Source organism: Artemia franciscana, chromosome 5, assembly GCF_032884065.1.
Source record: "Artemia franciscana chromosome 5, ASM3288406v1, whole genome shotgun sequence".
Taxonomy (NCBI): Eukaryota; Metazoa; Arthropoda; class Branchiopoda; order Anostraca; family Artemiidae; genus Artemia; species Artemia franciscana.
Window position 1 is genome coordinate 2,560,312 of NC_088867.1, and position 14,631 is coordinate 2,574,942.

General features: G+C 34.0%; 1 protein-coding gene across 1 annotated transcript in view; it reads right to left on the reverse strand.

The window, feature by feature from the left end:
- Positions 1-14,631, reverse strand: part of LOC136026872 (pancreas transcription factor 1 subunit alpha-like) — a 28,395-nt gene that overhangs the window by 4,171 nt on the left and 9,593 nt on the right. The window contains exon 3 of the mRNA XM_065703660.1: positions 13,401-13,533. Coding sequence (XP_065559732.1) covers positions 13,401-13,533 — 133 coding nt within the window. The remainder of the gene's footprint in view (positions 1-13,400; positions 13,534-14,631) is intronic.

Below are 14,631 nucleotides of genomic sequence, written 5' to 3' on the forward strand. Positions count from 1 at the left end.
TAAAGAAGACGGGACAATATAATATTTTGACGTTTAAGAAAAGTTAGAGAGGCATCCTCCTCTCAAAAGAGGGCACTAGATATTACTTTAAAGGTAGCACTCACTCTACTCATAGTAGTAAGGAGCGACCCGGCTCAATAGTAACCGAAACTCTAAAAGATGGAATTTTGATACAAGTAGTTTCATCAAAGGAATTACATTTTAATGCTGATTTTAAATATGTAAGTTTCATCAAGTCTAGTCTTACCCATCACAAATTACGAGCCTGAGAAAATTTGCCTTATTTTAGAAAATAGGGGAAAACACCCCCTAAAAGTCATAGAATCTTATCGAAAATCATACCATCAAGAACACTACTGTAGAAGTTTCAAGCTCCTTTCTACAAAAATGTGAAATTTTATATTTTTTTACCAGAAGACAGATCACGGATGCGTGTTTATTTGTTGTTTTTTTTCCCAGGGGTGAACGTATCGACCCAGTGGTCCTAGAATATCATGTGAGGGCTCATTCTAACGGAAAATAGAAGTTCTAGTGCCTTTTTAAATGACCAAAAAATTGGAGAGCACCCAGGCCCCCTCCCACGCATACTTTCCCCAAAGTCACCGGATTAAAATTTTGAGATTACCATTCTTTTCATCTTAGTCGAAAACCTAATAGCTATGTCTTTGAGGACGATTTCATCCCCCACAGTCCCTGGGGGAGGGGCTGCAAGTTACAAACTTTGACCATTGTTTACATACAGTAATGGTTATTATGAAGTGTACCGACGTTTGAGGGGAATTTTTCGCTTTGGGATGAGGGTGGGTCAAATAAAGGGGGTTACGTGGGAGGATCTTTCCTTGGAGGAATTCATCACGAGGGAAGAGAATTTCCATGAAGGGTGCGCAGGCTTTTCTAGCATTATTAAAAATAAAACAATGAGAAAATAAATAAATAATTTCTTTCAACTGGAAGTAATGAGCAGCATTAAAACCCAAAGCGAACAGGAAATATTACATATATAAGGGAGTTTGTCTCCTCTGCAATACCTTGCTCTTTACGCTAAGGTATTTTTAGTAATTTCAACTATTTATTCTGCGGTCTTTGTGATTCAGGGGTCATTCTTAAGGAATTGGGACAAAATTCAAGCTCTTGTGCAAAGAGCGAGGTATTGACGAGGGGGCGAACCCCCTCATTTACATAATAAAAATACATAAATATAGAAGTTCATTACATGAGTTAACTCGTAAGTTACGTTTATTTATTACTAACAAAAACGTTCGTAAAAAATAAAATTCTAGTTACCGTTTTAAGTAACCAAAACACTGGAGGGCAGCTAGGCCTCCTCCCCACCCCTTTGTCTTATCAAAATCGTCCGATCCAAACTATGAGAAAGCTATTTAGCAAAAAAATTAATGTGCAAATTTCGTTTTAATTATTCACTTGCGGTAAGCCAAAATCAAAACATATATTAATTCAAAAACATTCAGAAATTAAAAAAAAAACATTTTTTTAACTGCAAGTAAGGAGCGACATTAAAACTTAAAACGAACAGAAATTGTTCCATATATGAAAGGGGTTATCCCCTCCTCAACGCCTCGCTCTTTACGCTAAAGTTTAACTCTGTCACAACTCTACTTTTTAAAACAATGAAGAACTTTAGCGCAAAGAGCAAGGCGTTACGGAGGGGACAACCCGTTTCATATATGGAACAATTTTTGTTCGTTTTAAGTTTTAATGTCGCTCCTTACTTGCCGTCAAAAAAACTTGTTTTTTTTATTTAATTAAATTTCGTATATGAGGGGGTTCGCTCCCTCGTCAACACCTCTCTCTTTGAGCTGAAGTTCAAATTTTGTTCCAATACTTTAAGAATAACCCCTGAATCACAAAGGCTGTTTAATTAGTTTAATTAAAGTTTAAAAAAAAAAACTTTAGCGTAAAGAGTATTTATTAGAAAAGTATATCTTTAGGTATTGACGAAAGGAGAATCCCCCAATATACATAATAATTTCTGTTTGTTTTAAGTTTTAGTGTTACTCCTTACTTTCAGTTGAAAAAACTTGTTTTTTTTATTTAATTTCTGATCTTTTTTTAAATTATGGCGAGAAATAGGGCATCCCATTCATGGAAAATTCCCATTCGTCCGTGAAAAATTTCTCCATGGAAATGTCTTCCGAAGTAACCCCGTCCCCCGACTCCTCCCCAGAAAAAATCCTCCCCCTGAAAACGCCTCTATACTTCCAAATGACCTATACTACATGTAAACAATGGGCAAAGTTCAGAGCTTGCAGCCCTTTCCCTGGGGACCCTGGGGGATTAAGTCATCCTCAAAGACATAGTTATTAGGTTTTTGACTATGTTGAACAAAATTGCTATCTGAAAATTTTGATCAGGTGACTTTGGCAAAATGAGCGTGGGAGAGGGCCGAGTTGCCATCGAATTTGTTTGGTTACTTAAAAAGGGCACTAGAACTTTTAATTTCCATTCAAACAAGCCCCCTTGCGATATCCTAGGACCAGCGGGTTGATAAAATCACCCCTGGAAAAAAACCAAATAAACACGCATCCGTGATCTTTCTTCTGGCAAAAAATACAAAATTCCACATTTTTGCATATAGGAGCTTGAAACCTTTGCCATAGGGTTTTCTGATACGTGGAATCTAATGGTATGATTTTAATTAAGATTATATGACTTTTAGAGGGTGTTTCACCCTTTTTTCAAAAAAGGCAAATTTTCTCAGGCTCGTAGCTTTTGATGGATAGGACTAAACTTGAGGAAACTTACATATTTAAAATCACCATAAAAATCCAATTTTTTGATGTATCTATTGGTATCAAAATACCCTTTTAGAATATTGGCTACTATTGAGTTGGGTTGCTCCTTACTTACAGTTTCTTACCACGAACTGTTTGATAATTTTTATGTATAAAATCTTACCAACCACAGAAAATCTTTAGCATGGATTGAAAATAAAAATATGGCTACAAGGGTTAGTTAGTGTCTCAGCATTTGAAAAATAAATTTTAATCACAATCTTGAAATAAAAATGTCAATTTTTATTTTTTTTTTAAACCAGAATTATTCATTTTTTACATGCACTTTCGTGTCCTATTCCACAATTCAATCGGGTTTTTATCATTACCAAAAGTTTTGACAAAATAGTTTTTGAATCATGTCTTTTTATTAGAATTTCGATATTTTTGGCTAAGAAATAAAATAATAATCATTTGCAAACCATACGTACCAAAACAGTTTATGGTTGTATCGAAAACATACTTGTATTACTTAGCAATATAGTAAACCTAAGGTATGTGCTAAAAGGCTGAAAAGGTCTAGATCAATTTTATTGTCGCTTGCTGAGTTAACTGGATCTTTCACGTAAATTTGGTTCACAATTGCTCTTTTTACATTTTAGACAAATATTTTATATTTTATATTTTAAATTTACATTTTTAAAATAATAGTTATTAATTTTTAATTTTAATTTTAATTAATTAATTTAATTAATTTATTTAATTATTTAATTAATTAATTAATTTTTTATTAATTAATTTAATTCATTTTAATTAATTTAACTACTTAATTTTAATTTTAATTTTAAATAATAATTGTTTTAATAAATAATTTATATTTTAAATAATATTTTATATTTATATTTATACTTTTTATATTTTAGACAAATATTCTGCACTTTTTTTGCTGTGCAAGAAAACAATCCATTAAAACGATGAAAATCACACAGGTGGCTGAGGTTTCCCCTTTTTTACTGTTATTATTCAGTAAATTTGCTAGATCTTATTCCAAAATTTATTTTAATTTCAAATCTTTGAAAGTAGTCCCTTTTTATTCATTTTATTAAAGTATGTGTTACTGCGCAGATATTTAAATTCTTAATAGCTAATTATGACCATTTATTAATGGCCATAAGAGAAAGTTTGTTAATAGTTATGTTTGCATCAGTTATACATTTTTTTTACAGCGATTTCAGACATTTGAGCAGGGGTTTGTTCCTACGAAACTTACCATTTGGAAGAGAGAGAGAAAGAGAGAGAGAGAGAGAGAGAGAGAGAGAGAGAGAGAGGGAGAAAGAACACGGTATTGGAAAAATTGCGATAACAGGCTAAAAATGCAAGAAGTTAGCATAAAATGGCTTAACCCTTGCCTAAAGAATTGCCTGTCTGCAGCGGTGTTGCTAGGGAATGGGTAAGTGGGGTACGTTTGTATCCTGGTGAAGCATTTATTGAGGGAGGGGGGTTATCTTATGCAAAAAGTGGACAAATGTTACGAGTAAAATTTTATGAAGCGATGTTACATATTTATTAGCACCTAAGTTTTTAATAAGCTTTAATAATGGAATTCAAAAATATAAAAATATTTTATCAGAGTTTCGGTTACTATTCGGCTGAGTAGCTCAAAGTGCAAATTATTTTCTAGTATTTAGAACAACTTGGGGTCTTTAGCCCAACTCACCTTAGTACCTGATCATTTTGAGGTCAACTCAGTTATTTGTTGTAATTTCTGATTGTTTTGTGTTCCATTTATTTATTGATGGTGATTTGTGGTCGTTTTACGTTTGGAAAATTATTTGACTTTATGTCGACTCTTTTTCGGTTTATTATAGCTCTTTACTTTTCTTTGAAAAACTATTTAAACTTAAACAGTGTTAAGTTATGACAGCTGTTATACCTTGTTACACACTTTTGATAACCAATTTACTGTAAATACCAATTTAAAGTTTGATAGCCAATAACTGTATTTCCATACAGACGTCGTGTTGTGATTTAATTCGCCTTCCCCCGTCAAATTTCCTTGAAAATTTCACCTTCATACCCTTAGGCATAGTTGTAATAGTAGTCAGAGTAGTAGTATTGGTATTACTAGTAATAATGTTAATAGTAATAGTGGTAGTACTAGTAACAGCAGTAATAATGCCATACTGCCTATTGGTCGGTAGAACATTCCTCTCATCAAGTTCTGGAAGTTTCAAATTAATATAATTAGCCATTGTGCTATGTCTTTTTGATAACATGTATGTTCATATACTTTTTGAAATTTTCATCTCAGTGCTCTTAGTCTTACAAGTAGTTGCAATAGAAGTAGTAGTCCCCTTGAAGCATTCTCTGAAAGTTCCAACTTAATACACAAATCAAATCTTGAAATACGCTATTTGATAATGTGCACGCACATAACGTCTTTTGATTTAGTTCAAATTTATCTTTAATATTGTAAATGGAGTAGTGTAGCAGCAGCAGTAATGGCAGCTGTAGAAGTATTGGCGGCATGCAAATATTGCCTTTTTGATCATCTCCCTTATCATTTTCTGAATTTTCCAAATTAATATACTCAGTTATTCCAGAGTTACACCGTTTTGGCAATCCGTATACACATAACGTCATTCGATTTAGTTTAACACTCCCTTAAACATTATATGAAAGGCTCACCTGAATGCCCTTCGTCTTCTTGGAAAGTAAAGCTCAAACAAGCACACCTTTCTCAATAATATATACTGTATGTAAACAATGAACGAATTACCTAACTTACAGCCCTTTCCCTGAGGACTCTGGGGAGGTTGACACTCCCTGAGACATAATGACTGGCCCTTTCCACAATGCCAAACAAAAGAGTTCGCTTAAAATTTTGATCCGATGTGTTCCTGGGAATGATAGACATGGGAGGGAGGGCTGCTTGCCCTCCATTCACTTTTGACTCTTAAAAAGGGACTTAAAATTTCCGACTTCCAGTCAAATGAGCTCCCCCCGGTCCAAAGTATATACAACAACGCGTTCCTTAATAATCTTATATGTACCGGAAAACAACTTACAACCCTTGCTCGGCTCTGGGGGGTTGTGTCCACCATATAGACATTGTTATATGGTTTTTGGACTATAAATAACAAAGTGGCTATATCACAATTTCAATTGAATATCAGGATATCAGGGGGATAGGTGCTCTTCACCACTTTTGACATTGAAAACAGAACTAGAAATATAAATTTCCAATCAAATAAGCATCTTCTAACGTCTGCGCAACCACCCATTCCATGAAAACCTTATATGATCCTGGGGCGTAACTTACAATCCTTACCCCCAGACTCTGGGAGATTCTGTCAACCTCAAAGACTTTGTTTGCATGAGATTTTGACTATTTTTGAACAAATGACTATCTCAAAATTTTATATGATGCATTTAGGGTAAAATATGATATGGGGGGAGCGGTGGGTGGCAACCCACCGATCACTTTGACTCTTAAAAAGTGCATTAGAACTTCTGATTTCTAATCCAATGAGCCCCCTCCAAATTTTATACGATCATCCTTTCCATAAGAACCTTATATGCCCTCGGAGCATGATTTATAATCCTTGCGCTGAGAGCTGTAAGGGAGGGGGATTGTCATCCTCAAAGAAATAATTTCCAGACCTTTCAACTACGCTGAAGAAAATGGCTATCTCAAAGTTTGATTGGATGTCTGGAGAAAAGATAGCCTTGAGGTAGTTGGGGGGGGGTGGCTTGTTGCCTTGCAATCTCTTTTGACTATTAAAAAGGGCCCTAGCCCTTTCAATTTCCAATCACATGAGCCCTTTTCGAAGTTTCTACGACAACGAATGGCCATCTCAAAATTTCTATCGGTCGTATTCGGGGAAAATACGACGTGGCGTGGGGATGATGGCTGTCCTCCAATCTCTTTGACTCTTAAAAACGGCACTAGAACTTCTGATTTCTAATCCAATGAGCCCCCTCCTAAGTTTATACAACCTCCTTTCTATAAAAAAAACTTATGTATCCTCTGGACACTACTTACACCCCTATTGTTGAGGGAAGTGGGGGAGGGGTGGGTTATACTCAAAGACATAATTTCCAGACCTATTAACTACGTTGAACAAAATGACTATCTCAAAATTTTGACTGGATGTGTTAATTTCCCCCTTTAATTTCCAACTGAACTAGACCTTTTCTAAGTTTCTGAGACAAGTCCTTCTATACGGAGTGCCCTGATAAGAAAAATAATAATAATAATACACTATGCCCACATCGCAATTTAATTAGGAAGCGCCATTAAGCTGCCTATTGAAACCAGATAATCAGGAAGAATAAGTCGGGAATTAATTGGAATCCTAACTCATTTAATAAAACAGACCCTCAAGGTAGCGTAAGGCAGTACTTGGTTCTCGAATGCCGAAGTGTAAGAATTAATGCAGAGAAAAAATGCCATGGGGGGCGGCAAACAGCAGGAGCTAAAATAGAGTGTGTTAGATAAGAAGCCTACTCAGTTCTATTACCTTCAAGTAGTAGTAGTAGTAGTAGAGTAGAATTAGTAGTAGTAGAATAGTAATAATTATGCTGACAGATATATTATTCTACGACCCTAGCTTTCTTGAGACGAAAAGTTTAAATATCAAACGTAAAAACTGTTAAATGCATTTATCACACCATAATTGACCCTATTACCTAAATTTGAACTAATCTACTTCTAGTAAATAGCAGTGTTTTAGCACCCTCTTGAAAACAGGAAAGAGTTATTATCACCTGTCATATGAAGGTTCCGGTGCTTCCTTCCTGCTCAAGGGGAAGTTCTGGATAGGTTATACAGTTCTTTATATTTGATCTATTAATGCGATTTCAGCTGTTTAACGTAAAGCAACCCCCACAGTCGCCGTAATTTTGTCAATAGTTCTATTTAGTTTTTATATAGGAAATACTATATGCTATAGCGTTGCAATATTGATTTACAAATGAACCTGGGCAAACTAACCAGTCTACAAATTGTCTCCTATAGCCTCCAAAATTGACATTTTTCTTAAACATGTTTCTGTCACAAACAAATTTTGTAAAATTTCGGGTAAAATATTTGAGTCAATACTAATTTGAGTTTGGTAAACTATTTAATTTCAGCTGTTTGACATAAAGCAACTGCAGATAGATAATATTTTTACCATTTCTTGATTGAGGAATCAGGGTTGCCACTAAAAATCTTCATATCATTTCATCGAACCCCTAAAAGTTTCGTTTTGCTGGTTCAAAATGTGTCCCATCCCATTAAGTTTCAAAATGTACCCCTTTTGATGCATGACATCATTTTCTTGCAAATTTCTTGTATGAAAGCAAGACATGTCAGAACTGTTATGACTCTTGGGTCGAACTACTTGGGGGGACTATGTGTTAGTAATGAATAAAAGCAAAAATACATTTTAAACAAATATAAATCAAGGATGCATCCTGGATTTTGTTGGGAGGGGTGGTCTACAAAAAGAATTTTGTGCGGAGGCTAAAGATTTTTTTTAAGGAGAAAAGGTCTACCAAAAAAGTCAGAGGAGGTGGGGTATGGCCAAGGATGTTTTCTGGATATCACGACTGATTTATTAGTTTAAGACATATTTCAGTAGGGATGTTCAAACATATAACTGTCACTTCTTCCTCCTGATACACCCCTGGTTTTTACTCGTGTTTTTTAATGAGAAAAATATTTACTGATTATTTATTTGTCGATCTCGTGATGTGTCCTCGTGGTCTACGCTCTATAATCCCCTAATAACTTAAGCTAAACTATATCTAGTATGAAATCTTAATATTCTATGCTAAATCTTTATTTTTGGTAAGTTCACCATGGTTTTATATTTGAATAACATTCTGTTATTACAGTTATTAGTTATTAGGGGTAACCAAACTATCAGTGCTCTAAAACACATTCCTTAGTAACACAGTGTACTTGTTTTTTGGACGTGACCAAAGGGATATTACACATTTTGGACAAAAACACGACAGAAACTTCAAAGGATCTTCATAGATGTTTCCTTTCAGGCTCAAAGAACTGTTTGCCTGTTTTATTGTGCATTAAAAAAAACATGTTTATAAGTAAAGAAAAATAGATTTTCCGAAGTAAATACAAATAAAATACCCAAAAATTCAAAATTAAATTTTTCTACAAATTTAAAAGTAAACAAATGGCAATTTCACGAAAAGGACATTCTGAAATAAGTTCTTTATGGTGGTCAACATGACCAAGTAGGAAGTCCACTCAAACAGTATATTTTCACTTCCATTGCTCAATTTCATGACAGGCAACCATAAATTTCAAATCATTGCTCGCGTGTCTACAGACTTAAAATGTGATAATGCATATGTTACTGCTACTTTATTTGACATTTACAATCTATTGTTTGTAAAATCAAAGTTGTTAATATTGAATTCAAACGGGGGTTCATTTATGAAATAATAATGATTGATTAATCTGGTTATTTGTTTCGTATACACATTTGGATGTATTGCATGTCATGATGAGTGATATGGTGTTTAGCTGCAGGAGGTTAGCAATTCTTCAGCTGCTCTTGTTATTAATTTAGTTCGATTGATGTTGTGCTTTTTTGCAGACAATTATCATGATGGAAGCGATAGCTGCAACCTAGTAAAGAGCGGATCGCGGTCCTTAGTAACCAAAAATTTGAAAACGTGTTAAAAATAACTATCCAGGGAGACAAAAAATATTCATTTGAAGCTGATTCGGGTATGGCAACTATTATTTCAATTACTCTTAACAATAAAATGTTATTTTGCAAATAAATTAAGAGGAATTCAGAAATTGTGTGAAATCCCTTAAAAATGGCTTTAATTTCGAAACAAAATTTCACCATTTGAATCGCCATTAATGAAAACCCAAAACAGTAAGGCCCGGGTCAACTAGCTACGGGGCCCGATTGGAAGGTTTTTGCGGGGCCCCCTCCAAATACAAAATTTTTAAGCAAAATATATATATATATATATATATATATATATATATATATATATATATATATATATATATATATATATATATATATATATATATATATGTATATACATATATATATGTATATATATATATATTATATATATATATATATATATATATATATATATATATATATATATATATATATATATATATATATATATATATATATATATATATATATATATATATATATATATATATATATATATATATATATATATATATATATATATATATAGATATATATATATATATATATATATATAATTTCAACTTGTTGCTATGAAATTTCAGGCATCAATTGAAAATAGAAGCACTATTTTGATGGGCCCTTTGCCACTGAAGCAGCTTACTGATGAATAAGTTTGTTATATTGAAATCTAGCATCTAATAAGCTCGCAAGGTTCATATACCCCTCTTTTCTTATCTGGAATTAGTTTTCTATTTTCGTTTTTGAAGATGATCCTGCAGCAAAAATATAGTTGCTGATAACATTACATCGCTATTTTATTTCTAAATATTATCTTTTTTTAATTACAAAGGAACTAGATACTGAAACTGCCATTCAAATAATCCGTTCAACAACTTTTTATGATGTTTCAGTGCCCCACTAACGGTGGAATAAACAAGAATGCAATATTTATATGTTCTAATACTACCTTTTGTGTGTCTGCCAACACTACAATTTTTTGCTCTTTACTTTCATTTTCTAACGAAGAAAAAAAAGGACACATCAGTGTTACCAATGCAAAAAAGTGATCTTTCTTCCTGTTCAAGGCTGGGGGGCTGCAAGTTTCCTGTTTGCAGGGCTGGATAAAGGGTGGTTGGAATGATTGGGCCAAATTGGGCCCCGTGCTTGACAGGGCCCCGCACTTACATCAAAATGAACGTTTTTTTCGAAATTGTGAAAAAGTTCTTAACAATTCCCATAAGCGTTGCTTCTATAGAGAGATGATTTTCCAGGCTAAAACCAATGAAAAACTATCTGATATAGTTTAGCAATTATATTGATTGAAATTGGAGACGCAAAAAAATTAGATTTTCAAACAGGTTTAAAAGAATTACGGGACCAAAACTTAGAAATTTGTAAATTCATGCATTCATTTTTGTCAAGGTAAATTTCAAACAGTATTTTCAGCAGTTTCATAATAGAGTACAATAGAGTAAATAAGCATAAGCACAAAATGGGACAAAAAAGGACAAAACAGGACAAAAACGTAAGCTCAAAATGAACAAGCTGGACCATCAATTGATACAAGATCAAGAGAACAATCTGAAAAATGTTAATTTACGGGTGAAAATGAACAACCTAGACCATCAAAAATGACAAGACCAATCCAAGCAGCTAAGACAAAGGGCATTAAATATTGTCTGAAGCAATGATAAATGAAAATGAAAAACCCAGAAAGATGTATGTAGAATATTTTTGTAAACTACAATTACAAGGAGTCAAAAAAGAAATTCAAGAACAAACAAACATGCGGTTACAACATAAGTGAGAGTAAGAATTACAACCACTCAAAAACGAAAGTGAAGAACAAAAAATAAGCGATTACAAGACATGCAACAATAAGGATCGGAACAAATCAAAAATGAAAATGAAGAACAGAGAAATATATGGTAAGAAGATATATGCGGCGGTGAGAACAAAGAAATATGTAGCTAGAAGATAAGCGGTAGCTAGAATTACAAGCAACAGCGAGAATCAGAACGTTAGAAAATGAAAGTAAAGAGCAAAGAATTGTAGCGTTGGCAGACACACGAAAAGTAGTATTAGAAAATATAAAAAATGACATTCTTGTTTTTTCCACCGTTAGCGGGGCAGTGGAACATCATAAGAAGCTGTTGAAGGGCCTATTCGAAAGGCAGTTACAGTATCAAGTGCCCTTTGTAATTATAAAAAGATAAGATTCAGAAATAAAATAGCGCTGTAATGCATATTTTAGCAACTATATTTTAGCTGCTTAAAATAAAGTTTTTTATAAAATAGTATCATCTTCAGAAACTAAAATAGAAAACTAATTCAAGATAAGAAAAGATGAGTAAATGAACCTTGCGAGCCTATTAGATGCTAGATTCCAATATTTCAAACTTAATTATTAGTAAGCTGCTTCAATGGCAAAGGGCTGATCAAATCATTGCTTCTATTTTCAATTGATGGCTGAAATTTCATAGCAAAAAGTTAGCTTAAAACCGTCACAAAAAAACTAATCATTAATATTTCACATTTTGGAGCATTTTGAGGCGAATGGGTATCCCTTATCGTTCCAGAAAAAATAATGGCCTGGAAACTGTGAGAAAAAAATGGAATTAAAGTTAATTAATGATTAATTAAATTAAATCACACCATCAGATTTAGCGTATCAGAGAACTCTACAGTAGAAGTTTCAAGCTCCTATCAACAAAAATGTGGAATTTTGCATCTTTTGCCACAAGACAGATCACAGATGTGTGTTTATTTGTTTGTTTGTTTTTTTCCTCAGGGGTGATCGTATCGACCCTGTGGTCCTAGAATGTCGTGAGAGGGCTCATTCTAACAGAAACTGAAAGTTCTAGTGCTCTTTTTAAGTGACCAAAAAATTGAAGGCCACCTAGGCCCCATCCAACGCTCATTTTTCCCAAAATCACTGGATCAAAATTCTGAGATAGCCATTTTATTCAACATAGTCGGAAAACCTAATAACTATGTCTCTGGGGACGACTTACTCCCCACAGTCCCCGTGGGAGGGGCTGCAAGCTACAAACCTTGACCAGTGTTTACATATAGTAATGGTTATTCGGAAGTGTACAGACGCTTTAAGGGAGATTTTTGGATGGGGAGGGGTTGATGGGAGGAGGTTTTGCGGGGAGAACTTTCTATGGAGTAATTTTTTATAGGGAAATGAAATTTCCCTGAAGGGGGCGCAGGATTTTTTAGCATTTATTTACTGAACAATGAAAAAATAAATATGAAAAAGTTTTTTCAACTGAAAGTAAGGAACAGCATTAGATTTAAAACGAACAGAAATTATTGCGCATATGAGGGGTTTACCTCCTCCTAACACCTCACTCTTTACGCTAAAGTGATTTTATTAGTTATTTTGTTAATTATTTTTTTACTGTTTTAAAAAGTAGAGTTGAGAGAAAGAGTCAAACTGTAGCGTAAAGAGCGGGACGCTGAAGGGGGAACAGCCCCTTTATACACTGAGTAATTTCTGCTCGTTTTAAGTTTTAATATCGCTCCTTACTTTCCGTTAAAAAAATTGTTTTTTATTTAATAAAAAAACATAAACAATTATACTGAAAAGAGAAACTTGATAAAAAAAAATTATATCCGAAATTTGCCTCCCTGAATCTAAAGAAGTTGACATTGGGGTCTTAGTTTTCAATTAAAAACTATAATTTCATAAGAAATTAACTTTAAACTACTGACTTACAGATACTTAGGCTGTGCAAGAAACTTGGTGAGACCTTTGGATCTCACCCCCTCCCCGTGCTCAGCCTAAACTGTTGTGAATTTTCTAAATAATTCGTCTATCATATGTTTCCACACATTTTTCTACCCAAAATGACGTGCGTTCTATGAATTTTCCTATTATATATAGTGTTTTTCATGTAATTGGTCGGTTCCTTGTTTTTGATTGAAGTCGTGTCCCCGAAAGTGAATTGTTACTTACCTCTGTTAGAAACAATTATTTTCTTCGGAGGCTCTTGAGACACACCATGTGCGGCATCTTGGGGGTGACGATCAGATGATAAGAGGTCAGCAAGGAAGTTTATATAGCCAATAGCCAGTCGAAGAGTGTCCACCTAAAATTTGAACGGTACAGGACGCCATGTACGCCATTTGTACGCCATATATACGTACATATTTACGTACGTACGCCATGTACGTACAATTATGAGGACAACTGATTTGTGAAGTCTAGTATCATTGAATTTAATGACATTAATAACTACAAGACTAACTTCACTTCATTTGTAGTCATTAGGTTGTTTCCAGCTATTTTGTACTAGTTTTTTTTTTAACATAATTTATTTTTTCTAAAAAGCAGATATAACGATTATAGTCACCCAAGTGGCTCCATCTTTTTAACGGGTATAGTGGGCTTCATAAGTCATTAAATCTACAGCATATATCCCAGTAGTAGTTCCAATTTTTAGTTTCGAAAAGAAATTTTTGAGAGTTAAAAAAGCCAGAAACTTCTCAAATATAATTTCAAAATAACAGCCTCCAGATCACCACTGTTCCTTTTTTTGCTAGTCCGATTGATTGAGCAAAGAATCGTAGATTATCTTGACAGCGCTCATCTGAACGGAAATAAAAAATTTCTAATTTTTTTTTTTTATTTTATGAGGGAGCTTTCGTCCCCAAAAAGATCTATTTTGTGCCATAACACTATAACTTTGGCCAATTAGGACAAAATATCAATAAGAGAAAATTACAAGTTATTTAGTCTTTCATGGTCTTAAACCATAAGCTTGTGGTTTTCAGTTCCCTCTTTTCAAGTTTTCTACCCCAGTCCCTTCCTGCAAATGCAATCAATTTGCCTTTAAAATCATTGCCCATGTATCATCAACAAAAACAAAGTATGTACTGCTTAGTAAAAAAAAAGAAAATAAAAGGGCAAAGAACACGGCACTGGGCTTCAAGGTCCCTACCTGTGGTGCTGATCTCCGTTTCATGGCCCTTCAGCCAGGAAGTGTGATGGGGGGCTGGAGCAAGCCATCCTGTGATTTTGCAAACCCTAACGGTTTATCTTTCCCATATTACTCCTTGTACCTATTTAGAGCTGGGTTAACTCTAACTGAGCTTGTAGAGTAAGGCCACTGACCTTTGTTCCAAATCAAATAACCAGGACTCGAACCCCAGCCCTGACGGACAAAGGATTTCAAATATCCTTGCGC